Consider the following 26,248-nt stretch of genomic DNA (forward strand, 5'->3'; position numbering starts at 1 on the left):
GGCACCGGGCCTCACAAATCCTGAGGCAGTGCTGGGTCTATTCCTGTCCCCTTTTCACAGGTGAGGAAAATAAGGGGAAACTGAGCACAGCTTTCTCAAGGCCACAGAATCAGGCTTCTCAGCCCAGCCTGCCTGACTCCAGAGGCCACACACATAACTACAGGACGAGCCTTTCTAACTCTCACTCCTGCACCACCTCTGCCGAACAGCAAAAAAACAGAAGTTCACTGCAGGCAGGTTTCCAAACAGGGACTCCCCGGCTCAAACTAGCCTCCCCCTGCTGCAGATATGAGGCTTTTGAGATAAAAAAAAAAAAAAAAAAGGGAGCCAATTTTCCAATCGTGCCAAGTCCTTTCCATATTAGCTTCTAGAAAGAGCCTGCTGAGAGGCAGAGCTCCGCATCTCCAAGCCCGGAGAAGGCATCCATCCAGGATTCAAGCCAGAATTTAAAGGTGTAGCTTGGCCCTTTGCTCAGGCCAGGTATGCTTCTAAGTTATTAATAAGGTGTTAACAGAAGTGCACTGTCCTAAACAACGAGGCTTGCATAAATGTTAATCATCCCTACCTGACATCCCCTTGGGGTGACTGAGAGGGATGGCCTTGGGTTTAAACCAATGGTTCTCAACCTTCTGGCCCTTTAAATACAGTTCCTCATGTTGTGACCCAACCATAAAATTATTTTCGTTGCTACTTCATAACTGTAATGTTGCTACTGTTATGAATCGTAATGTAAATATCTTATATGCAGGATGGTCCTAGGCGACCCCTGTGAAAGGGTCATTCGACCGCCAAAGGGGTCGTGACCCACAGGTTGAGAAACGCTGGTTTACATTGAAGAAGCTGGTGTGGCACCTTCCCTTCTTATTTGTCTCTCCTCTTCGGTTGTGGCATTGGCCCATTGCTGAGACCTAAATGGCCTTCGGGGACCAACAGCTGTATTGGTAAAAGGGAGTCTAGAATCAGGCCCCACTCTTGGCTTGAGAGGTCAGTGTAGCTGAGTAGGAACAAGTCAAGTTTGGGAACTGGGCATAACTGACCACCACAAAGGACCTGTGCAGTATTGACTGGATGCTGCAACCTGGCCCAGCCGGCCCCACACAGCTGCCTGGAGGCTCAGCACAGTGAGGCCCTGAACCTCTGCAGGTCTCCCAGCTCCTGCAACACCTCACCACGGTGGTCGCCCCATTTAGTGCCTGTTCACTCTCAGCTTCACCCCACGCCTTTTTCCTGAAAACCACGTTTCCCAGTCTCCCCAGCAGTCTTGACAAAGTTCATCTGCAGGAGAATACTGGAGGACACCAGGGAGAAGCCAGGTTTCTGAGCGGTTTCTCCCTTCTCTCTGCCGTAAGGGCGTGGCATTTTCTGGCAATGGCTGTGTCTCCTCCCCAGCACTAGCTTCCCCATGCCAGGCCTTTCCCTGGTGGTCCTGCCCCCTCTGGACAGCCACAGTGAGGAGGCTCTGATGTAGTCCCCCCCCTCCTGTTGTCCCTCCTGCCCTAGAGAGGAGTGCCTCCTGCTGGCATTCTTCTGTGGATTGTGTCATTCCCTACTTGGTCTCAGCTTTTCCATCCCGGTGCAACCAATTCTCAGAATTAAACTCCTGCTGTTTGAAATACGAAGAGTGCTCTCTATTTTTTTGCTTCTTAACATCTCAACTGCTGCCTCCCTGATCCAAGCCATTATTATCTGTCACCCAGATGATTTAATGGCTGTCCTGCTATTGTCTCTGCCCACCTACAGTTGCTTCTAAACACAGCAGCCAAATGCTGTTGAAACCCTATGTGCCATTCTCTGCTCAGACCCCAATGACTTCATCCCAACCAGAGCGAGAGCCAAAATCCTCACCAGGGTCTGCAAGCTCCACATGACCCGACTCCTGCTACCCCGAGATCTCATTCCCTAGCACACTCTCTCTTCCTCACTTGTTCTTGTCTCCTCGCTGTATTGTACAAATGCCAAACACCCTGCCTCAGGGCCTTTGCATTTCTGTTCCTCTTGCTAGAAGCTTCTTGCTGGACGTATGCACATGGCTGCCCCCTCACTTCCTTCAGGTCTCTCCTGCAACCTCACCGCATCAGAGAGACCTTCCCTGGCCTCACGGTATAAAGCAGCAACTGCCATCATGCTCACACCATGGTGCTATCCTTCTTCATAGGAAACATACCTCATCTGTCTTTGCTCACTAGAACTGGGATCAGCAAACACCTTCTGTAAAGGCCGACACAGTAAGTATTTTAGGTTTTATGGGCCATGTGGCGCCTAGTGCAACTAACCAGCTCTTCCGATGTAGTGCGTGAGGAGGCACAGACAATACACAAGCAGGTGGGCATAGCTGCATTTCAATCACACGTGCAGGCTGGATGTGGCTCATGGGCCAAAATGTGCTGACCTTTGCCCTAACATGCAAGGTAAATTAAGGCAAACAGTTGCCAATTCTGTTCCCTACCATCTTGTCTGACATTATAAAGCATACAATACATATTATCTAAATAAATGATCCAGGAATGCATTGATGAAGACAGTCATCATTTTCCCCACCACCCTCCCAGAGCAACGGGGACACAAAAGTCGCATGTGGTTCTAGCTTCACACAGGTGGATTCAAGGAAAAGAATCACCTGCCCAACACCAACACATTGCCTGGGATGTTAGCAGGTGCTACTTGAAAAAAACACTCTTTGTTCAAAGTGTGAGACACAGCTGATCACACAGAATTCTTCCCTGCAGTACTTACTGGAAACTGGGCTATGATACTGTTTATTGGGGATCTCCAAGGGGCTGGCAGAGAGGGGAGGAGAGGTTTAGCACACCCTAAACCTTGGAACATCGTCACATTCACGGGTCTACTCTATGAAGACATAGAGTTTCTCAGGTGAAAAGAAATCTGCGTTATAAGGTGTCCAGATATTTCGGAGTCCAAAAGCATGGCTGGTCCGACCAGACTGCACCACCAACTCTGACCAGCAGGGGGCTGGTTTGACCTCCCCACTGGACCTGGTTCCCCAGACCTCACACAGGGCCGGCCATTTCACCCTCCCACCCTGTGCCGTGGACACTGCTCAGTGACAGCCAGGCCTAATCAGAACGCTGGTCGACAACTAAAATGAATCCCATCTAGTCTGTTGGATGAGAGAAAGGCAAATCCGAGAGGAGCTTACATCGCTGAGAATGTTGAAGGCCTCGTTCAGAGCGATATCCAGCATCCCGATTCCTTTGGCAAAAAGTTTGTCCAGGTGCTCCCTGAAGTGCTGAAACAGAAAGCAGAAAACCCATTAGTGTCTGCCCCACACGTTGCTGCTCCTAAAAAATGGGCAAGAGGGAGCCCAGCACCTGCCCAGGGGCATGTTGAGTGTGTGTGATGTCCACTGAACCAAAGTCCCTGTCCACAGAGACTAGGTGCCTGGCATTGTTTTCCAGCGGACCCATTCTGAAACTATTTATTTTCTATGAAAGGGGATTCTTCTCTTCCCAAAGGCATCCACTCCCTGTCTGTTGGGAAAACAGATCAGAGAAGTCACCAAGAGGCAGGAAGTCACCAGCGGGGGGCGCTCATGGAAAACCTTTGCTGGCGATTTCCTGGTCTAGGATTGTGTTTTTTTTCTTTTTTCCCTTACCATGCCCTGATACCCAACAATGCCCCAAGCATGCCATCAGCATTGAGATGGTGACACCCACTCGTGGCACATCTGCCATATGTCCCTGAAACTGATCACAGAATCTGAGCAGGTCATAGAGATGGGTCTTGGGTCACGGCTAATGGTTCTAAGACGCTGTTCTGCCTGTGCCCCCTCAGGAAACACCAGGCCACTGCTCACGGGAATGGACTGCAGGCTTGCTGGCCAATGGAACCAGGGCTTCAGTGGGCTCCTCAAGGCCATTCAGCTTTAATGACACCCAGGCCGAACTTGAATCAAGGCTGGATTTAAAGTTCACCCTGGGACTACTCACACACCCACAAGCAAGACGTTCCCCAGCCCACCTGGCCCTCACAGCAACCGCACCCTCATGTTCAGAGCAGCTCTGGTTATCAAAGCCTGCTCCATGTTAGAGTCTTACATACCAGGTCACTGAGTCCTCAGAACAATCCTGTGAGGTTCCTCACCCCACCTGTCAAATGGGGAGACTGAGGCTCAGCACCATGCCCAAGCCCACTCACCTCCTGGCTGCCAGGCCCAGGTTCTTCCCCACATAAGCTTCCCCCACTTCAATGCCCTCCTTCTTTCCGATATACACCTGCTGATTTTTTTTATTTTTGTATTTTGTATGTCAGGTACTGGCCATGAGCTTGGCATACACCTGGTCAATCTGGCTATAGAATGCTCTTTCTTCATCCCTGTGTCTGAGCTGTGGCCGAGACTATAGGACAGGAGTCCTCAAACTACGGCCCGCAGGCCACATGCAAATACAAATATTTTATTTGTTCCCGTTTTTTTTTTTTTTTACTTCAAAATAAGTTATGTGCAGTGTGCATAGGAATTTGTTCATAGTTTTTTTTTTAAACTATAGTCTGGCCCTCCAATGGTCTGAGGGACAGTGAACTGGCCCCCTGTTTAAAAAGTTTGAGGACCCCTGGTATAGGAGATTGTCAAGTGCTTGAGTGATGGGGGAGAGAAATGATAAAGGCCATGGAACCAGAAAAACCACACTGCCAGGAACCAAACTCTGGGCTTCTCTGTTCTTCCTGCCTGGTGCTCAGGGCTCAGCAGGACACTGAGTACATGGCACGCCCTACATGAGCACCTTGTGAACAAATCCTGGCAGTAAGTGGGTCTTAGGAAGCCCAGGCGTCCTGGCCACAGAAGACTCAGGGCGATCAGAACAGATCGGTCCACCTTCACAAGCACAACCACCTGGAACCTGACCTGTGCGGAGAGGACTCAGGATTGGCGAGTGTCACCCACGCACGCCCAGCATGCTGCTTGCAGAGGCTGCTTAACCAGCCCCATGCTCCCACGGCAGTGACCAGAGGCTGCCTTGACAAGTTCATTCTGTTCACTGATGTCATTTCTGTCAACTGCATTTCATTGTGTGCTGTCACACAGGTCACGCAGTATTGTGTTTTTTTAATAAGACAGCAGCCCCGCTTAGTTTTCCTTTTAATCCATATGTAGCTGCGTGTCCTGTGGAGAAAGCGCTTCAGGCAACGGTTGCTTTCATTACTGGATACTTAGGGGTAAACTGCAACAACATGTCATGGAATTTGCTTTTGTCACGAGGTCAGTTGTGATTTTGTTTTTTCCTGGTACAAATCTGGTCCGTATATTAGATGGAAAAAATATTTCCTTAGGTTAAGGGTTTCCAAATGGTCTCACAGATGAAGAACTTTCTTTTTGCTTCTTTCTCTCCCATGTCCCCCGCACCCAAGCTGCCTTTGCTCCTCCTCCATACCCTGAACCCAATCAGCTTCATCCCCCAGGTCCTCCAGGCTGCATTAAACCCTCGGCCCAACTCTCCTTTTACACAAAACCCCATATTGCCTTCCAGGAAAACATCTCCCCTGATTGGCTTCCACCAGGAGCTGCTCTGTCCACCAAGGTAGCCATGAGCTACATGGAGGTACTTACATTAAATTCAATTAAAATTACCTAACATTAAAAACTCAGTTCCTCATTCTCCCAAGCCATATTTCAAGGGCTTGATAGCCCCATGTGGCTAGTAGCTGCTGCATGGGACAGTGAGGAAGGAAGAGCATGCCCACCATTGCATCGTTAGTTCTCTCAGACAGCGCTGGCCTGGACACAGCACCTCCTCCTCACCAAGCCATTGACCTACTGTCAGTCACAGGAAACCCTAAGGCTTGTAGCCAGTGGATACGTGTGATTTTCGCTTGTCCAGCATCCATTCTCCTTCTTCTGATTTTCCTTCTCCCTCACCGCTCATAATCTATGTGCTGTAGGTATGGCTAACACCTTCCTCCCTCCTTCCCAGATCAAGCGGGGGGAGGGGGGGGATGCAATCTGTGAATTCCACCTCATCGGCCGAGGTCAGGCATGGGCACATGATACAATTCCTGGGCTTCTGCTGACATGTGGGGAAGAAAGTGCTCCACTGAGATGACAGATCAGGGAGGGAGGCTGGTGCGACCTGCAGCCATCTTGCCACTGCCCATGAAGAGCTCACCTGAGTAAGGTAACAGCCAAGTGGAGCAGAGCCCACAATGGAGGGGGCAATATGGCATCAGGAGAACATGGCTGAGCCCCTAGACCAGTGGTTCTCAACCTTATGGCCCTTTAATACAGTTCCTCATGTTGTGGTGACCCCCAACCATAAAATTATTTTTGTTGCTACTTCATAACTGTAATGTTGCTACTGCTATGAATCATAATGTAAATATCTGATATGCAGGATGGTCTTAGGCGACCCCTGTGAAAGGGTCGTTCGACCGCCAAAGGGGTCGCGACCCACAGGTTGAGAATCGCTGCCCTAGACCCAGCTATGCTTAGCATTTTCAGGTACGTGAGCCAACAGATTTGCTTTTTGACCGACCAGATCTGGCAGGATTTGGGCCACTTAATGGGCAGGACCTTGATGACCACGATCATCACATAAACTTGGCTGAGACAGGACCTCCCTGAAGCTCCCCCTGCATTACAATGTCCCTCCTCATCTCATCCATGCCACTCCCTCCACCCCCTCTTAACCACTATCATTGCATCTTATGGTTTTCACACAGGGAGCAAGGCACTGCGTACCCAGCATGCCCTGGGTGTGCTTTCACTACCACGGTCTGGAGAGATTGCTGGAGAATCCTAACCACATGCCTCCAAGGGCCTTGTCTGAAAGGGAACGAAGAAGCCCGTTGACTGCCCTGTGGCCTCCTCATCAGTACGGATTTCCTTTTCTCTACTCCCAGTTGTGGCTGCTCTAGATTCAAAAATTGTTATATTTAATGCGATCGTATTATAATCATTGCATGGAAGCAGTTGATACTTAGACCCCGTGGACTCCCCTGGAAAACAAAACAATTGCTGAACTAGGGTTCAAGAGACATCCTAGTTCTGGTACACCATTCACCAGCTATGAGACGCCGAGGCATGTAGCTTTGGCTCTCGGGCCTCAGTCCTGCCCCCTGTGAAATGGGGATGGGACAGCTCCTGCAGGGGAGTGGGAGAGCGGAAGCAGCAGCGCCTCAGAGCAGCAGGTGGGAGCCGTGGCCTGAATTCCAGCTCCTGACTGGCCACTTGCCCTCTCTATCAGCCTGGGAGCCTTCATTCTCCCCTAATGCAAGGGGGCTGGACTAACCTTTCACGGGTATTACAGGAAAAGAGAAGTCATCTGAAAGACCGTGATGGCAGATAAATGGGAGACTTTGAATTTCATATTCACTAAAAGCAATACTTAAAAAAATCCTACAAAACTTCCTCCCTGCCATCTTCCTGGTTTGCAACTTTACAATCTAATACACCTTGAAAAATGACTCATCTTGCCCTTCCAGGTCCAGGTGTTATTAGACGGGGAGAGGCACGTGGTTGATGTCAGGGACACCGAGACCTGCATGTCTCCCAGAGCCGGCTCCAGAGAACAGAGGATTCGGGACGGCCCGAGCCAGGCAGACGCTCCTCAGCAACTGTGTGCCAGAAGGTGGCCAGTTTTCATTATTTTTCTAAATTAAAATAAACAATTTATTGGAAGTGGTGACAGTTCCATTTTATTATTAAACTTCAATAAAGGAGGAGGAGGGTGGCTCTTTATCTTTGCTTCAGGCACACATGCAGCATATGCTGCTGCCCGGGACAAGGCCTGGCTTCCAAAGCAATTAAGGCGGCTGACTGCCTGGGGAGGTGAAGAAGGCGAGCGCCGCGGCTCTGTGTGCCCGGGTGCCCACCGCACAGCCAGGCCGCTTATCTCTGCGAAACATGCACAACATCCAGGCCGCCGGGGGTCCTGCTGGAATAACCCTCTCCCTCACCAGCATTTGATTTCCTTGAATCAACAGTGATAACAGCAGCCATGTTTCTTCTGTCTCTGTAATTATAGGGAATGTTTGAGTCCTGCCAATTAAGAGCAGGGGATTAACATGAAAGTGGACAGAACCGTCCCCCCCCTCCCCATCCAAGAGCCCTTGAGTAGCGGCGGTCCTTCCTGAGATGTGGGGGAGGTTGACAGCCCCTATCAGTGATGCCCATCAGGTGACCCCCGTCCAGCCCACCTGGGTTTTGTACCCGTCAGGTGTGGGCGAGGGCACTGCGGCACCTCAGCCTTGGGAAGGCTCTCGGGCATTGCCACCCAAGTCCTCCAGTGACAGCAAGGTTGGCCCACTGACAGCTGCATGCCAGGCACTGCCTTTCCTGCATTGCCTCACAGTCCTAACTCCCCACAAGAAAGGTACTATTATGTTCCCTTTTTACATACATAAGCAAATGGAGACTCGGAATAGTGAAATTTTTGCCTATGATGGCAGGACAAGCATGAGGAAGGTGGGTTTCCAAGTGCTGAGCCCCATATCTGAACCCCTAAGCAGCAATGCCCCCCAGCACCCAGGCACAGCCTTCAAGGTTCCTATAAAGCCCAGCATGCAGGGCGCAGAGCCTGTGCAAAGCCACCATCCCATGCTCAGAAGGTCCCGTGCTTGGTTTAACGCTTTGCAGTCACCGTCATGAAAACCTTCATCATTTTATTTTTGAGTCTGTGATGTGTACAGGAAGCCCAGTGGAACAAGAGCACAGGAGCTCTGTCCGGGAGCCCGCCGCTCCTCCTGGGGTTCCTCAGCACGCGGGTGCATCAGATGCGCTCGACTGTATGAGGTCACTTTGCACCAAACTAAGGATAAGCGCGCCCTGTCGAGGCTCTCCAGTTTTCAGCTCTGTCAGTAACACACATGGCATCACTTGCCTTCTCCTAAAACGGGGACACCGCTTACACCAGTTAATTCAGTGTCCCGACGGTCACGTCCATCTCATTCTGATGTCAAATTCCTCACTGGAATTTCTCAGTCAGCCTGTGATCAGTCCATTGCCACTGAGCACAAACCCAAGCAGCAGAAACCATTTGCCAGAGGCTCGCAGGGTGTGCGCCCCTGTCTTCTGGCCTGACTGGGATACTAGACCACAGATGATTTAATATAAGTATGGACTCGGGTTCTCATATCATTCCTCCTGGCAACACCTTCCCAGCCCCAACCCTGGGAGGACTCCCCAGGCTCCAGTCTAGTCTGAGCAATTCCCTGGCTGGATTTTACTGCCTATTTCGTGCACACTGAATAGCGACCGAGGGCGATGCCCAGTTAATATAGTTTTCAGGACAGGTACCCATCTAGGGATGTTGCCACCTCAAAGCCTGGGCTCTGGTGAATATGATTCTCATTTGACTCCAGTTGGGGAAAGCAGACAGTGACACGGTGTTTCCCAAACATGAAAACAGAATGGCCCGAGAAAGCTGGTGCTCAAGAGGCAGCCCAGATGTTTGCAATTTAGGGGAGAAAGTGCAGACACGGGTGGGGCCTCGTCTGCGCCAGTCCCCGTCTCTCCTTCATGTCGTCTAGAACAAATTGAAGTGTCTGAGGGTAGCAGCTGTTTAATGCAAATGCCAAATTAGAGAGGAGATTGATCTCCTGGATGTGAACAATGAGTGTTATTTCATACCAGGTAGTCAGATTAGCTACAAGCTCATTTCCATGGCAAGAACACTAATTGGGCCATGTGTGACGGTGAGTGAGCCCGGGACTGGCGATTCTCTCCAATCGGGAAATATCAACAGCGGAACAGATGCCTCCACCAAAGCGGTCCGTTGGTTCCTCGCTCCTCAGGGGCAAGGCTGGGTCCCAATGCCCTCCCTGTCCAGTGTCTGAGGGAGCGGCTCGACGAATCTCTGAGAGACTGATGCTACTGAAGCATCTGCTTTGTGTCCAGGCTGGGCGCGAGGGCGTGTGTGCAAACAGCAGGCCTCACCCTTCATGTCTTCCTGACAATTCCCAACGTCCAAGTTCATCTTTTATAAACTTTATGAAAACCTTCATTGGATTCAAATGCGTTTCTTGGAAGAAGAATGCTTTCATCGGCTGCAGTGTGTGAGAGCAGACAGAAGTCAGGGTGCCAGTCCTTTCCCAACGAGGCTCCGAGCTCCGTGGAAGCCTGGACTCACAAGCAATGTGACCTTAGAGTGAGCATCCAGGGAGAGTGCTGGGCAGGCTCATCTTCATCACACCATCCTCTCACAGTCAGGGTGACAGCCTTCACACCAAATGCAAAGCTACAGACCAGTGAGGAAGGTGTAGGGTGCTGAGGACACACATTCAGAGTCTGTCCAGGGGGTTGATGGACGTGCTCTGACCCACCCTACAGTGGCCCATTGAGGGGAGGCGGCGTTTATTTCCATGATGGCTTGGCAAAGGTGTGTCCCAGAACAACAAAAGTACAACTTCTTCTGTATGATCACTTGTAAGATTCATATCGATTTATAAATCTTATATTTAATTAACATGTATTTATTTTACTAACCTCTGTATTTTTGCAAGTTAATTATATGTGTATTAACCTTAATTGTCTAAATTTCTTCCATGCTCATTCAAGTCTGTGAATAAGCAAATACCCTATAGAACGCTGTGACATTTTTAGGCGTATATCAACATTTATTTAACCAGTCCCCCACTGATGAAAATTTAGGTTTTCAGAGTATTATTTTTTTCAAGCATTCCTACAATAAACATCTTTGTACACACATCGGAGGGTTGTAGTGCATATGTAGACTAATATCAATATAACATCTTCATAGAAGGGAAGCTATTGGGTCAATATTTCTGTATTCATACCACATCAAATTACTGTGACAATTTAATGACATTCAGACATAATCCAGCATATAGTAAGAAATCAGTAAAGCTTAGGTCAGGGGTCCTCAAACTTTTTAAACAGAGGGCCAGTTCACTGTCCCTCAGACCGTTGGAGGGCCGGACTATAGTTTTAAAAAAAAACTATGAACAAATTCCTATGCACACTGCACATATCTTATTTTGAAGTAAAAAAACAAAATGGGAACAAATACAATATTTGTATTTGCATGTGGCCCGCGGGGAGTAGTTTGAGGACCCCTGGCTTAGGTCTTAGTAATAGGGCACCAATAGCACTGTATCCAAATCAAAATTTTAAAAGCAAAAACAGCCATCCCCCGTGCGCGCGTGCGCGCGCACACACACACACACACACACACACACACACCCCTCTACATATAGCAAAAGGAAAGTCATGTGGAAATGCAGGCAGGGACCAGGACCTTCAAGGTGCTCGCAGGCTGGGCCCTCTGTTGAGCTCCTGGTTCTGTGTGTCCTGCATTCCATCAGCAGGCTCCTGACCACATAGCTGCCCACGTCACAGGACTTACATGTTCCTGGACTAGTCTGCCTGGTGATCAGAGCTGGAGTCACCAGACAAAATACAGGACACCCAACTGAGTTTAAATTTCAGATAAACAACATATAATCTACTAAAATTTTATTTATTGTTTATCTGAAATTCAAAGTTAATTGGGTACGCTACCTGTTTGTTTATTTTTTTGTTTTTCTAAATCTGCCAACTCTATACCAGACCAATTTCAATTTTGGCAAAATTTTTATCAAAAAAGTTCTGAGGCTAGCAGAGCTTGGATTTTATGTCTGGGTCTAAATCAACCAGGTGGCCAGAGAGGAGGTCCTTGGCTAACTCAGGCCTGAATTAGATGCACATTTCTGAACTTGAGGTTGATGGCGAGAACCAGGCTAAGTGTTACATGACCTTCACCAAGTGAATTTCTATGGACAGAGGAGGGAGGGGATGCTGAACAGACAAGAACTATAGCTCAGTCAACCTATACAGAGCTTGTGGGAAAGGCGCCGCCTTCCACAGGCTTAGTCCACATTCTCAGAGAGCTGTGCTGATGGCCTGAGCAGCAAAGACATCACACAGACGTGTCACACACACACACACACACACACACACACACACACACACACACAGCACGTGCTTTACTCTGCAGCATGTTGAGGGGGGAACATGCATGGTAAGGAGACAAATGAATGGTGCCTTTCTCAAGGAACATCATAAGGTTAGAGAAAAGTGTTTCCAAAAAATTGGTAGTCCTGGGAGGGTTTGAGGCTTAGCAAAAAGAGAGAGATGGGGACAAAAGAGAAGATAGCACTGCTGACAACTAATATTTATTGGGTGCTTTCTACATCCAATTTTGGCTTGAGACTCCTGACTGGTGTTTCCTTCAAGCCTTACAACTACCCGGGAGTCACGGCGCCCTCACTACCCTCATGTTATAAATGAGGAAACAGGTTCAGAGGGTTTGCCTCACTGACCAGTGCTCACTGCTAAGGAATGGTGGAGTGGGGGCTTAAATCTAAGCATTGGGTCTCTGAAGTATTTATTTTGTGGTTTTCCCCGAAAAAACACATTTTGTTATAGAAATTTTCCATGACCAATTCATGGCGAATCTTGTTTTAGTGATATCCCACCACTACCTACTTCCATCTCCTTCGTGGTAGCTCTCTCCAAGCTGGCCTCCCTGACCCTCACCACCTGCCATCCACACCCACCCTGCACCAGGGCTGGCTCTGTGATCAAGAGAACACAGCCGAAGTGATGGTATGCCACGTGCAAGATTAGGTGGTAAATGACTCTGGTTTTCCATCATGGCTGCTCTGCTGATCTCTGCTGGATAGTTCGCTCTATGGGAAGCCAACTGCTTTGTTAGGAGGTGCCCATGTAGAGAAGCCTAAGCTTCCCGCCAACTGCTATCAGGGAACTGAGATTTCTTGCCAGCAGCCACATGAATGATCCCAGAAGCAGCTCTTCCATCCTAGGCCAGCCTGCAGGTACTGCAGCCCTTGGCCAACATCCTCAGTGAAGCCTGTGTGTGACCCTGAGCCGGAACCACCCAGCTAAGGCACTCCCCACCGTTCTCTCCCTCGGAAACTGTGCAAAATGATAGATGTTGTGTAATAAGCTATTAAACGGGGAGGTGGAGAGTGGGGGGAGGGGTAATTTGTCACACACAATAGGTAATTAATACACCTTCATCCAGATTATCTTAAATCACATCCCAGGCACCATCTTATTTAATTTGTGACTATGACAATATAATATGTCTCTGAAAGAGAAAGACTTTTAATAAACAAATGCACAGTATACGCTTCACCCGTGTCAATCACAGTCACACCGTCTGAATCAGGATTCAAATAAGGTCCATGCATTGTGATTGGTTGAGGGTTCACTTAAGTCTCTCATTCTAGACTTCCTTTGCCATTATTTTACTTATAATTTTTTGTTGAAGTAACAGAGTTATTTTTCATGAAGAATGCCCCAGAATCTGAATTTTGCTAACTGCATTCTTTGGGTGACATTTAACATGTCCCTCTGGCCCCTATATTTTAGTAAATTGATCAGATTCGGTTTTGACCACTTATGCATGCCTGTCCTCAGGTAGGCCAGAAAGGCAGGCAGGCATCCATTTGACATGCACTTCATTGATGATGCTCTTACTCCCTTCTGGTAGTCTCCTTGTGATTCTGGTCCTCAATGTGTAGGTTCATTAACTCATTGGGAATGACATATTATTCTATCACCCATATTTATTAGATAAAAAAATGCCCAGAAATTTCTAGAAATGGGAGCTTCTCCTCTTACACCATTTAGTTACCTGAGGAACCATTTGCAGAGGAAAGTTGGATAAACGCTTGCTGCTCTTAGTTTGTTTACTGGTTTTAAATATAAAACTGGGTCCAAAAGAGGAAAGGGCTTCATTTCCTTTTTTTAGCATCATTGTGAACTTCTCATTTCCCTGCTTCATTGTTTTAGTGTCAGCATGAACTCTAGCACACAGTTTGTGTTTCAATTTGTTGCTCACTTGTGGCTGGTGGGAGCCTGTTCTCCTCAGGTTGGCACCCACGTCCTTTTATAGTCAGTGGTCAGCAGCTTCCTGTGGTCACAACGGGCACGATGTTCCAGGCTCATCTTGCTCCTTTTCCACCCTTGACCTAGAATTGGCCATTTTTCTAAAAGCCCAACCCAAGCCCCCTTCTTAACCACTCACACTCTGCAGTCTCTGTATTTCCCTTGGGTACACACCTGGGAAACAAGCAGGAAGGACAGAAGAAAGAGCAAAGAGGGGCCGAGGGAGGGGCAGAGGAGTAAAGAACAGTCTGAGAAGCTCATGAAGGGCATACAATGTGGTGGGAATTCTATCCCAATTACATGATGGGCAAAAGGACAAGGACATAAGCTAAGGAAGTACTTTCCAGACACAGCTCAGGAATTTACTCCAAGGACGGTAAGGGAAAGAAAGTTGGAGTTAGAAGAATTTGATGATAGAGGCCGGAGGTGTGTGTTCTACTAAGGCAGTCTCTGTGCCAGGCCAGGGCCATAACAAGAATTCAAATTTTCTGGCTCAGGAGAGGAAGGGGCCTCCGGGCATCCATTCACTCCAACCCCATCTGTGCTGAATGAGCCAAAGTCTGACTGTATTTACCCCACAGCTTCACTACCAAGGTCTCTCCTTCCCTTTCTGATGGTGCACCTTTATCCCACTATCCTCAGCCTGCTGACTTGTATTCATTCATTAAGAATCAATCTGATGTCGCATACTATACTTAATCAATGGAACAAAAGCAGATCTGGTCTCTGCCCACAGAGTTCCCATACCACCGGGGGAGACAGACCACAATCGACCAGCACACCGATACACAAGACTAACAAGTGCCATCCAGGAAGGCTCATGGTACTTTGGTGGTACACAATAGGAGCACTAAGGGATGGCCCAGGAATTACAAAGTTAAGAGAGCTGGGGCATGAGAATTGTGGAGAAATAGCATGTGCCAAGGCCCTGTGGCAGGAGGAAACAGAGCACACATAAATAAGTTTAATAGGGTCCCTGGGGCCAGAGCATGGAAAGGGAAAAGAAACATGGATCCAGAGAGCCAGGAAGAAACCAGACGAGGCAGGAACTTGTTGGCCACATTGAGGGCTTGTGTTCAACAAAATTATTAGCTAGAATGATTGTTTAAGGATGACAAAGACTCAGCTGAGATGGAATGGCAGGTTGTGGGGTTCATAACATGGACTTCCAGGTCAGAAGCAAGTGGGCCATGGACCTCACAGAACAGAGGGACAGAACCCTAGGGCCATTCACATGCTACCAAGCAAAACAGCAACAATCCACAGGAAACTAACAGGTGAATTTTCAATCACGGAACATGAAATCAACAGCAAGCCTTAGAGACAACATGCGTGCTCCCAGTCAAGGAAAATAAGGCTTCACTGGCAAGGTGAACAGAACAGCAGCACTCTCTCCAAGAAGGAACTGTATGACCCATGAACAAAGGAAAATTTTTAAATGAACTATCCTTGTAAGAATAAAGATAAACTTCTGTGGAATACCCAAGTTGTTTTGCTGAGGAAAATCCCTCCTTAAAATAAAATGTGCAGTACGCCTGGCAGGTGAAACTGCAAATTAATAAACAGAATGGATATTGTGAAAGGTCTTAATGATGCAAAGTCACAGATCAGCTGAATATCAAGCGTGCTAAGGTCTGCTCCTTTGATCCCCTTACTGTGTGCCATAGTCTCATGATGTTTCTTATCCGTATCCACCTGCAGGTTCCCTGTGCTGCTCTTCTTCACGTCCGGCCACAGAGGCAGTCTACAGTCACAGTGCTTCCCCGAGACCCTCTCTTTGTTCCCAGCCCCCTGGGACTCAGGGACCCTTCCTCAGCACACAGGCCGCTGGTCTGAGGAGGGCAAGGACTACTGTCCAGTTATACCTGCTACAGTGATCCCAGTCATTCCAGCTCCCTCAGAAACCAGGTTCCCACGCGTGATCAGCCACCAGGCATCCTCAAACTAATTATCGGGTCTTTTCCTTCCCACAGCTGGCTGTCTTCCCCAATTGTTAGGGAATGTTCCCAGGGCCCTGGGGCGGGGGGGGGGGGGGTAGATATGCTGCTCAGCCTGGTAGGCAGGAGGTTTCATGAGTTTAATTAACACATCTCTACTCACCTCTAATTGAAAGTAAAGGAACTTTAGAAAGAAAATCATTAGTTTCATCATGCAGAGAAAAATAGCAAAATGTGCTAATTATCTGACATCTGGATAATGTTCCTTCTAAATCTAACAAAGGCAGGAGCTGGAGTAGGTCCACTGTGTGGGGTTCAGACCCTCCCTGAGCCCCCTTCCTCCACCCCCCAACTTCACCTTCACAAAGTCTATTTGGCATTTTCCTTTGTTGCTCAGGGTCTTCAGGCTACTTCCAGTTCCGGGTGGGCTGTGATTATGAGTCACCAGAACAATGATTCATGTGATGGCCATCCAGAAAGTGTCCCAGAAAGAGTTTCCTGAACCAATCTGGAGGCAAAGGGCCTTGCGGCCTACCTAGAGCAAAGGCCGCCTGACCGGGAAATACCTGGCCAGTGCAGAAGAAGAAATTCTCCTTCCCCTGGAAGCCACCTGGTCAGTCCCCTGGCTGTCCCACTCGGAGTCCCACGCCCCACCCTCTGGGGCCCTAAGAAGGGTATAGGGAGGGAACGAGGGAGGCCAAGCCTGGGATGAGACAATAAAGGCACCAGCACAGTTTCTTTAAATCTCATCCTTTAAATGTAGTCCTTCCTGGATTCATTTAACAAAGAAAATGCCACGTGATTTAAGTAGGAAGTCTACAATAGGCACCACATTTCTTTTTTCCAGTCTTCTCCCTCTGCATCCTGCCAAGATCTGAATGTCACTTTCAAGGGAGCCCCAGGTCTGTACACTGCCCTTCCCTGAGCTGGTAATTCTTGTCCAAATGTGCAGACATTCCTTGGTACCAAGTTAGATAGGAGACTGAATACCCATGTGCCCCAGGCCTCATCATTCCATGTTCCTAATTTGATGGGGATGTCTCATTTGAGCACAAGAGCAGACACACTAAATTAATAAAATGGCTCTTCTGGTCAGCCCTTGAGAAGAAAGATGACTTCACTGCTGAATGATTAGAGTCTAAGTGGCATCCTGAGGATCTTGAGGATAAAGACAAAAGAGCCCTGGCTAAGGAGATGCTGTCTGTGAGGGAAGTCATTGCAGAAGTGGGACATAAAATGAAAGGCAGAGAAGCGAGGGAGTCATTTAAACGCTGCTTATCAAAGATCTTTCAAGGAACTTCATGGGACAGAAATACAATCTGAGAAATGGTCAACAATTAGAAATGTTATATAACCCACAACCCCAGCTCAACTCTATGCAATCCCCACTCTTGGAATGCCATGCCCACCCAGCTCAACTCTATGCAGTCCCCGTTCACGGACACTCTGCCCACAGTACAAGTTTAACACAGATTTTAGTCCAGCATGGCTGTGTTCACACTTTGCTCAGGCTTGCAGATTGAGCTCACTCACCAGTGCTCAACTCCGAGGGAAAACTCTCAAAGGTTATTAATGCAGCAGACTTGTTTAATCTGTCATTTCTCACCCTCCCTACTCCCACCAGGACATCTATTAACATCTTGTCATGGAGCTACTGTTTCCTCAAATACGTATTTGAGAAACACTCATGTGGCCAATAGAAAAAGAGAGGCGCTTGCTCTTTCTAAGGAATGTGATTGGATGCTAGATTGCCATCCACACTCTTGTCACTTGATATACAAGCAGCACTTTCTACTTTTCTACTATGTTCAGATCCTGTATGTGTTTGCTAGGGCTGTGTGGTATTGTAATTTATGATAAGAAATACATATTTGGTCTTCATCCATCCTCATTTCTGGCAGAGATCTCCTAAAACTCTTGAGGTGTCCTAAATGTTAAGAGCTACAAAGTGAAAGGAATGTCTTTTTGTTATTTACATAACAAGCCCCTTTCCACCACACCTGAGTTTATGTTAATGAGGTGAATAATGGAAAGCACCAAAGGATGTGGGGGCTGGTTGCCAGGGAAACCAACCAAGAGCAGGCATTGGAACTTTCAGCAGCTGCCCTTCACAAGACCTCCAGGGAAGGGAGAGGGCCTAGAGATTGAGCTCAGTCACCAGTGGTCAAGGATTTAATCAGTGATGCCTACTTAAGGAATTCTCAATAAAAACACAAACGGACGGGGTTTGGAGAGCTTCCAAATTGGTGAACTCGTGGAGGTGGACATGTGAACACGTGGCGGGTGCAAACCCAGAGAACTGTTTCTGCGAGTTCTGGAAGCCCCTCTGGCAAAGTAATCAGATCTGAGGAGGGGGCCATGGAGCCTCCCTTGTATATCCAATCCATCAGCAGCACGGGTGACAACCTGGACTTGAAATTGGTGTCTGAAGGGGGTAGGAGTACAGTCTTGTGGGACTGATCCCTTAACCTGTGGGATCTGACACAACTGTAGGTAGACAGTATCAGAGGGCGTTGGGGAGACAGCTGAGAATTGGAGAATTGCTTGGTGATGGGAACAGAACACATGTGGGAGGCTGCCACAACAAAATACCACCATCTTCGTGGCTTCAAAAACAAAAATGTACTTTCTCACAGGCTTGGAAGTTGCAAGTCCAAAGAGCAATGGGTGATCAGGGTTGGTTTCTCCTAAGGCCCCTCTGCTTAGCTTGCAGATGGGAGTTAAGGCTTCAACATATGGATTGCCATGCCCACCCAGCTCCTTTCCACCACACCTGAGTTTATGTTAGTGAGGTGAATTAACATAATTTATGGACTGAATTGCGCCCATGGGGGGGGGGGGGGGGCGCAATTCAGCCCATAACACCCTTTCAATTGCTCAGTCAGGGGACAAAAGTCCCTGTTCTGTTGATAAGAAAACAGACCAAAAAGGTTAAGTAAATTGCCCAAAGTCACCAGAAAGTATCAGAGTCCAGATCACAACTCAATAGCCTCAAAGTCAACAGTTCCTTGCACCTCCCCACAGTGCTTCGCCCCCTACTCCAAGCAATCCATGCCCATTGCCAGGGAGTCTCTGATAACACATGTCTATATGAGATTATGCATTCTTTTTATTCATTCTTGTTACTTTATTGTGTAAAAAAATTTGAGCCATGACACTTTTAAACTTGCAAGAGCCATGTTCATTGTAAGTAAGCAGCAAAGACGGAAGCCACATCTTTCAGCAACACCATTGAGATCCCCAGCATGGGTGGTCTACACTGGTATCTGCATCAGAGAGCTTGGTTCAGGAGAAAGGACCTCATAGTAGTTAAATGCACAGATTCTGGAACCTGGCCGCTAGTGTTGAAATCCTAGCCCTATTACTCTTTATCACATATATGATATTGGGGTTTTCCTCACCACTAAAATGAGGACACAGAACACATCAGACATGATGGTTGGGAAGGTCAAAAAAGATTACAGATGTACAGTACTGAGACAACAGACACTAGTGAATAGTCAGAAATTATTTGCTGCTATTAAGGGAATTGTTAAACCCTTTTTACTAGTAATTGTGGACTCACAGAAAAGTTACAAAATTAGTAACAGAGAGTTTTGATACCCTTTATCCAGCTTCCCCCAATGACAATATATATATTAGTATAATTATCAAAACCAGGAAATTCAGAGTGGAATAATACTATCAATTAAACTACAGAAATTATTTGGATTTCACCAGATTTCACACACATTATTTTATTGATGTATGGTTTTATGGAATTTTATCACATGTGTATTTTGGTGTAACCACCAACACAATCAGAAATCCCCTGTACTACCTTCCCATTTATACCCACCTCCTCACCATCGCCTACCCCTGGAAGCACTGATCATTCTCTATTGCTTTGATTGTACTTTGAGACTGTCATATAAATGGAACTATACAGTGTGCAGCCTTTTAAGACTTCTTTCCACCAGCATAACAGCCTTACATCTATCCTATACATTGTCCTATACATCAATAGGTCTTTTTCTGTTAACACCACTGAATGGATATACCACCATTTATTCATTCACCAGCTGAAGGATATGTGGGTTGTTTTCAGTTTGGGCAATTACAATGAAAACTCTTATGAGCATGCTCATACAGGTTATTTTATGGGCATGTTTTTATTTTTCTGGGCTAGATATCCACACGCAGGATTGCTGGGTCAAACAACTGTCAAACTGTTTTCCAGAGTGGCCGCACCATTTCATGTTCCCACCAACAGCCTATGAGAGATCCAGTTGCCCTGCATCCTCGCCAGCATTTAATACTAGCAGAATTTTGGGGGCCATTCTGATAGGTATGCGGAGGTATTATGGAACTTCTAAACCACTCGGGGTGTGTGCCTGGGGGAAATGAAGGGACTACTATGATGCAGGGAGTCCAAATGAAAACAGCCACATGCCAGGAGCCATTCCACAATAAGGGCCTGCCGTGCTGTGCTCCTGGAGCAGCTGTTGAGTGCACTGATGAATTTGGGGCCCTCAGCAGGTGCCAGGGAGAAAGAAATCCATGGAGAGGTGAGCATGCCCACTGCACAGCCCCAAATTACTCTGCCCTGGAACTTCTCCAATGTTTAATCTCAGTGGCAATAATAAAATATCATTTTAGTGACAACCTTAAAATTGGATTTTTGTCCACTTTGCTCCTCTGGTTGCAAGGACTAAAATGGGAAATATTTTTTAAATGTATTTTTATTGATTTCAGAGAGGAAGGGAGAGGGAAAGAGAGATGAAACATCAATGATGAGACAGAATCATTAATCGGCTGCCTCCTGCACACCCCAAACTGTGACTTTCTGGTTCACAGGGCAACACTCAACCACTGAACCATACCAGTCGGGCCCACATGGGAAAGAATTTTAAGCTCACTTCGAAGGCAAACTAAACATGCTCTTTCCAAAAACCCATGCCAGGGAGTTAAAGTCTGTATGGTATTAGAGCAAAGCGCACGCGAGCGTGAAGCAAAGGTCCATGGAGGAACAGGGAGGCAGGTGCCTTTTGTTTTAAAGGATGTAGAGACCAAGCAATTGTGTTCACTTTAGCCTTTTATGCTCAGAGTTGAGGCAAAGAGGGGTGGGGGAAGGGGTGAAGCAAAGGGTCCAGACTGTGGCTTCTCAGGTTCAGGCCCCAGGATTCCAGTCCCCCATTTGCACTGTGCAGGGCTGTGTCTGCAGGACCACCATGCAGGCAGCATGGGGCAGAGGAGGCCTCTGTGAATGCGACTCTCTTCATGTGCCTCAGAGTCCTGGGCTGAGTGAGGCTTCCTCTGTGGACCACTGCACCTCCGTGTACCAGACTGACTCCTGCAGCCCAGAAAGGCTGCTCTCCAGCACTCCGCAAGTGTAAAAGGAGCTCCTAAGGAGAATGCACTGGTTGCTGTTATGTGACCAGTGAATGGAAACTATATAAAGGGAGAGGGGGGTCTGTATGACATGGTCAAGTGAGAAGAGCAACTGATTCTAGACAACATGATAAGCCCCCTTTTCATAGTTTTATGTTATTGTTCTGCCTTAAAAATCAAGACAAGGAGGACTGTTCCAAGGCTGGAGAAATTGGCCAGACTCGGTTCTCATTTCAGAATTAAAGTGCACTTTTATCTACTATCAAAGGACCATCAGTTTCAAAGGAAAGGCATCTTGGAAAACAAAGTCATTTAAGTGAGCTGGAATAAAATTTCACATATTCAACAACAAAGTAGATTTCCCCTTTACTTTGTTGTTGGTACTTGATACACGACTGCCAATCAGTTCTTACTCCATGGCAATTCACTTAGCTGACTCTAACAGACACTAAAATTCACATTGTTCAAATAAAGGGCTAGCACACACTTTCTTGGGATCTTTACATATGTTTATTGAGTATCTATTATAGATGCTGGGAGAATTAGACAAGGCCTCTGGCCTTGTGGAACATGTGCCCTATTTGGTGGGGGCAAGTGAGGGACAGGACAAATTTAAAAATAAAATAACTTGTGATGAGAGTTCTGCAGAGTGGGTCTGGTGGGAAAGCGTGAACTAGGGAACATGGGCTACCTTGAGTTGGGTGATCAAGGATGTTTCCCTAAGGAAGAGAAAGAGTATGCCAGGCAGAGAAGAGCTGAAAAGACCATAGTGTGTCCGAAAGGCAGCCCATGACCCTCTAGCATGAATGACAGTGGCTGATACTGAATGAGCTTAGAAGGTGAGTCCACACTGGAACAAGGTACATGGGGAGGGCCTTAAAACTTCTTATCATTGCCACAGGAGTATGGGTTCAGCCAGTGTTATGGCTTGAATTGTGAATCAAAAAGATATGTTGACACTCTAATCCCTGGTATCTCAGAATATGACTTTATTTGCAAGGTCCCTGCAGATCTAATTAGTTAGATTATGATGAGGTCATACTGGAGTGAGGTGGCCCCCTAATTCAATGTAACTGGTATTTCTTAGGCTAAAGTTTGAATGTTTGCACCTCCTCAAAATTCATATGTTGAAACTTAATTCCCAGTGTGATGACTTTGGAGGTGGGGCCTTTGGGAAATGTTCAGGTTATGAGGGCAGAGCCTTAGAGAAGAGACCCCAGAGAGCTCCCTCATGCCTTTCCCACAGATGGCCTTCGATTACTCAAGGAAGTGGGCTCTGGCCAGACACCACTGCTGGCACCTTGATCTTGAACTTCGCAGCCTCCACACCTGTGAGAATAAATGTCTGCTGTTTAAGCCCTCTGGTCTATGGTCTTTTTGTTATAGCAGCCTGAATGGACTAAGACACCTTAGAAGAAGATGCCATGTGAAGAAAGACAGAAACACAGGGAGAGCAGCATGCGAAGACAGATGGAAGTGATGGAGCTACAAGCTAAGGAATGCTGAAGGTTGCCAGCAAACTACCAAAGACTAGGAAGAGGCAAGGACAGATTCCCCTACAGGTTTCAGGGGAAGCACGACCCTGCGGACACTCTGATTTCAGACTTCTAGCCTCTGTCACTTTAGGCAATAAATTCCTGCTGTTTTAGGACAGCCAGTTTGTGGTACTTTGTTAGGCAGCCCTAGCAAATTACTAGCAGGATGGCTCACGCTGTATGATTTTTAAGATCTCAGAGAAATTCAAGTCCGTGAAGTCTGCCAACGAACCCCCTGGCGTAAATTTCTCGGAGATCTTAAAGAGCATAAAGCATGAGGCATTGATACATTCCATATTCCTTAGCAGCGGCCTCTAGATTTAGCCCGTGAGAGGCCCAAGTCTCACATTATTCAGGAGCCACACTCGTGTGCACACCCTAAGGTTTAGAAGCAGGAAGCTGGAACTCATCTCTCTCCCTTCAGAGAAGCTATGCAAAGGGCAGCAACATACTTGAAGTGGAAATTGTGCATACAGTTTCAACTTACTAAAAAGTTCATTTGCCAGTGCATCTGCATTCTTTGGTTGCAAGCAACAGAAACTAATTTGGTACCGCTAGCCATCAGACAGCTTTTAGAATCAATGGGGAGAATCAGGTGCCAGGTGCACTCAGGGACCACACTACAATGAACGTGCCTCCAAGAACTCTGCCCTGTCCCAAATTCTCAGAGTGCTGGACACAAAGTCTCATCAACCTCTTTTATGAAGGAGAAAACGAGACCTTGACTTCTCAGCATATGGTCCCGACATTTCAAATAAGGGTTCTACAAAAGGGGACAATGGATGTAGGGCGGCCCAATACCCACAGGTGACAAGGATGCATCTTGTAAGGGAGCTCAGGCCACTGGAAAGAGTGTCCTGTGGATGGTGGCTCTCCAATCAACAGACCTTGAGGACACTTACTCCTCAAGTTAAAAACTCAACTAAGTAAAGCATGGGGACAAAAAGGGGCCACAAGCTAACCTGACTAACTCAGGTGAGGCATGTGTGATGGCCTTGCAAACTCAAGAGACCTAAAGTAACTACAAAGGATGGTCTGAAAAATAAAACCTTTTCATTAAAAAAGCAGTTTTAGTGTACTCATGTCTTAGGCCAGTATCTTCCCTGACAAAGACCAACTTTGATCTTCACTGAGCCTGCTGTCTTTTTGTATCTAAGATATCATACCTGTGAAATGTCAGGGTAACTTTTAACTTCCCTTTTTCTGGACCCCTCAGAATACACTAAATGGCCTCAGGGCCCAGACCACAAATTCCCTCATCGTTAGTTATCTTGTTAATTGTTGACTGTTAACTATCCTGAACCCACCCATGTAAAAGAAGTGTGTGTCTATCATTTTACTCTTTTTTTTCTTTATTAAGTTATTACATATGTGTCCTTATCCCCCCCCCCTTCCTGTTCATGCCCTCACCCCCCTGGTGTCTGCATCCATTTTACTTTTTATCCAATCCCAGAGGTTTCCTCCCCTGCCCACCCCCTTTGCTTTCTTCCATCTCCCTAATTTATCACCAATGGATTTTACGTAACCCACTTATATCTACTCCTTTGATTATATAAAACAAGGTGAAAAAACCACCATTCTCCAGAACATTATCTTAACACCTTGAGATTCTGCTATCAGGCAATCGTCGACAGTTTGGCCTAAATAAACTCACAAAATTTTTTACAGGTTTGAATTTTCTTTTTTTACATTAATAAGCACATGCTTACTTTTTCCCTCTCCTGAACGACCATCATGCCTCCATCACAGACTTTCAACATCACAGTTCTTCATACAAATGATATGAATCCTCCTTTTCTCAAACATCCCTTGTTTTCAAAAATGAATCTTTGAATCTGTTTTCAAGCTGGTAACTTCCTGACTTTTATTTACTTGTGAATATAAGGCCCCTCTTTCCCTGCAGATCCTGAGTAATTCCCCGAGGGTATGTGTGTGGAGGGGGAGGGTCTTGGCTCATATTCCTGTAAAATGAGAGCCTGTAAAATGATATGTGAAGATCTGAGGGGGGGTCCTGGCCTCCAGCAGGTGGTCCTCTCCTTTCTTCCTGCACATGGATCTTTAGTAAATGTCCAAAGTCATTTTTCAAAGCTTCAAGGCAGTGACCTTTTCCCCACAACACTGCTAATAGCTTTTCTATAAACCTTCAGAGATTTTCAAAAGTCCTTACGAGCTCATTGCAAACGAATGCAGTCTCCCTAATTAACAGTGCTGCAGTTCAGGCCTAAAACAGATTGAGGGCTTTTTTGTAACTGTTTCGGTAGATTAAATGAGCCTTATTCTGATTTAGCAGGATAAAATGTAAATGTTGTTGAATGCATCCTACCTGCTTCTGAAATTGCTTTTATGAGACCAAATCTAGTTATAATCATGGCAACAGATATTTTAATGTTAGAAGCAATCTGTCCTGTTGACCCATGAATATGCAAGTCACCCACTAGTGAAATCAGCACCATCATGTATTCATTTATTACCATCTATACCAGAGAAAGTTTGCATCAGTCATTTGCATCAGTCCAGTTCTTTACATCCTTTCATACACCCGGTCCCTTCAGGTCCCTCAGTGTCCCTTTCTGTCACTCAAAGAATCACGTCCGCATCTTTATTCACGTGTTACCGTACTCCTCTCCTTTCACATTTTCCTCCCTATTTAATTTATTATTTGCATAGAGAAAGAGTCATATTCCTTGCAGAACCCCAGCTCTCATCTTTCCTCTTCCCAGGAGACGTTTGGGGTGATATAACCTGTCCTGGTTGATCCTCTTCTCCCTGGGATTACCTATGCTTCCTAATGTGGACATCAGAACAATTAGAAACTCTACCTGTCGGACCCCCCTGGAAGGACAGAGGAGGACCCGCCCCCTCACTCCATCCAAGGTAACCAGGCTAATTCCCTTTGACACTCATCCGCATATAGTCACATAGTGTATGGCATGTACAGTGCAGTGTATATTCACAGAGCGCATGGATGCTCTGTGGTACGTATTCATAAAGCACATATGAAAAGTCAGCCTCACCAGGGCATGGGCATCACACCCATGACCATTAGAGCTAGCACAGTCCCCCTGAAGGGTACACACACTCTCTCTGTCACTGTTCACAATAAATCCACCGGAAGTGTATCTTCAAACCCACTCACTATTCACCACCTCCGCTAGCATCATCCTGGTTCAAGGCACCACTCTCACGCACCTAGACTCAGAGAAGGACTCTCCTGGGATCACCTGCTCCTATTCTGACCTGGCATGACCCTTCTCCTCACAGCACTCAAAGGGATTCTTTAAAAAGAGACATCACATCCCGCCGCTCCCCTATATAACATCCCAGTGGCTTCATCAGCATGGCCAAGGCAGGACCTCAGCCCGCCTGACAACGCCCCCGAGATGAGGCCTTTTCTCACCCAGGTTTCCTCTCAATGCCTCGGAGAAGGTCCCTGACCACCACTGCACCCCCGCTAAGTCACTCTCTGCCCCTTATCCCGCTGTATTTTTACAGCTCTTGGCTTTTTATTTCCCTGTTTGTTTGATTCACTCAATAGTATTTAT

The 26,248-nt window shown here is 47.0% G+C and overlaps 1 protein-coding gene across 2 annotated transcripts in view; it reads right to left on the reverse strand.

The window, feature by feature from the left end:
• CACNA2D3 (calcium voltage-gated channel auxiliary subunit alpha2delta 3) overlaps window positions 1-26,248 on the reverse strand; it is an 809,032-nt gene that overhangs the window by 388,034 nt on the left and 394,750 nt on the right. For both annotated transcript variants that reach the window (XR_004971472.1, XM_036331880.1), the window contains exon 10: window positions 3,158-3,247. Coding sequence is in view for 1 of the 2 variants with exons in the window: in XM_036331880.1 (XP_036187773.1) it covers window positions 3,158-3,247 (90 nt within the window). In the remaining variant the exon portion in view is untranslated. The remainder of the gene's footprint in view (window positions 1-3,157; window positions 3,248-26,248) is intronic.

The sequence above is a fragment of the Myotis myotis genome, unplaced genomic scaffold, assembly GCF_014108235.1.
Source record: "Myotis myotis isolate mMyoMyo1 unplaced genomic scaffold, mMyoMyo1.p scaffold_m19_p_13, whole genome shotgun sequence".
Classification (NCBI taxonomy): Eukaryota; Metazoa; Chordata; class Mammalia; order Chiroptera; family Vespertilionidae; genus Myotis; species Myotis myotis.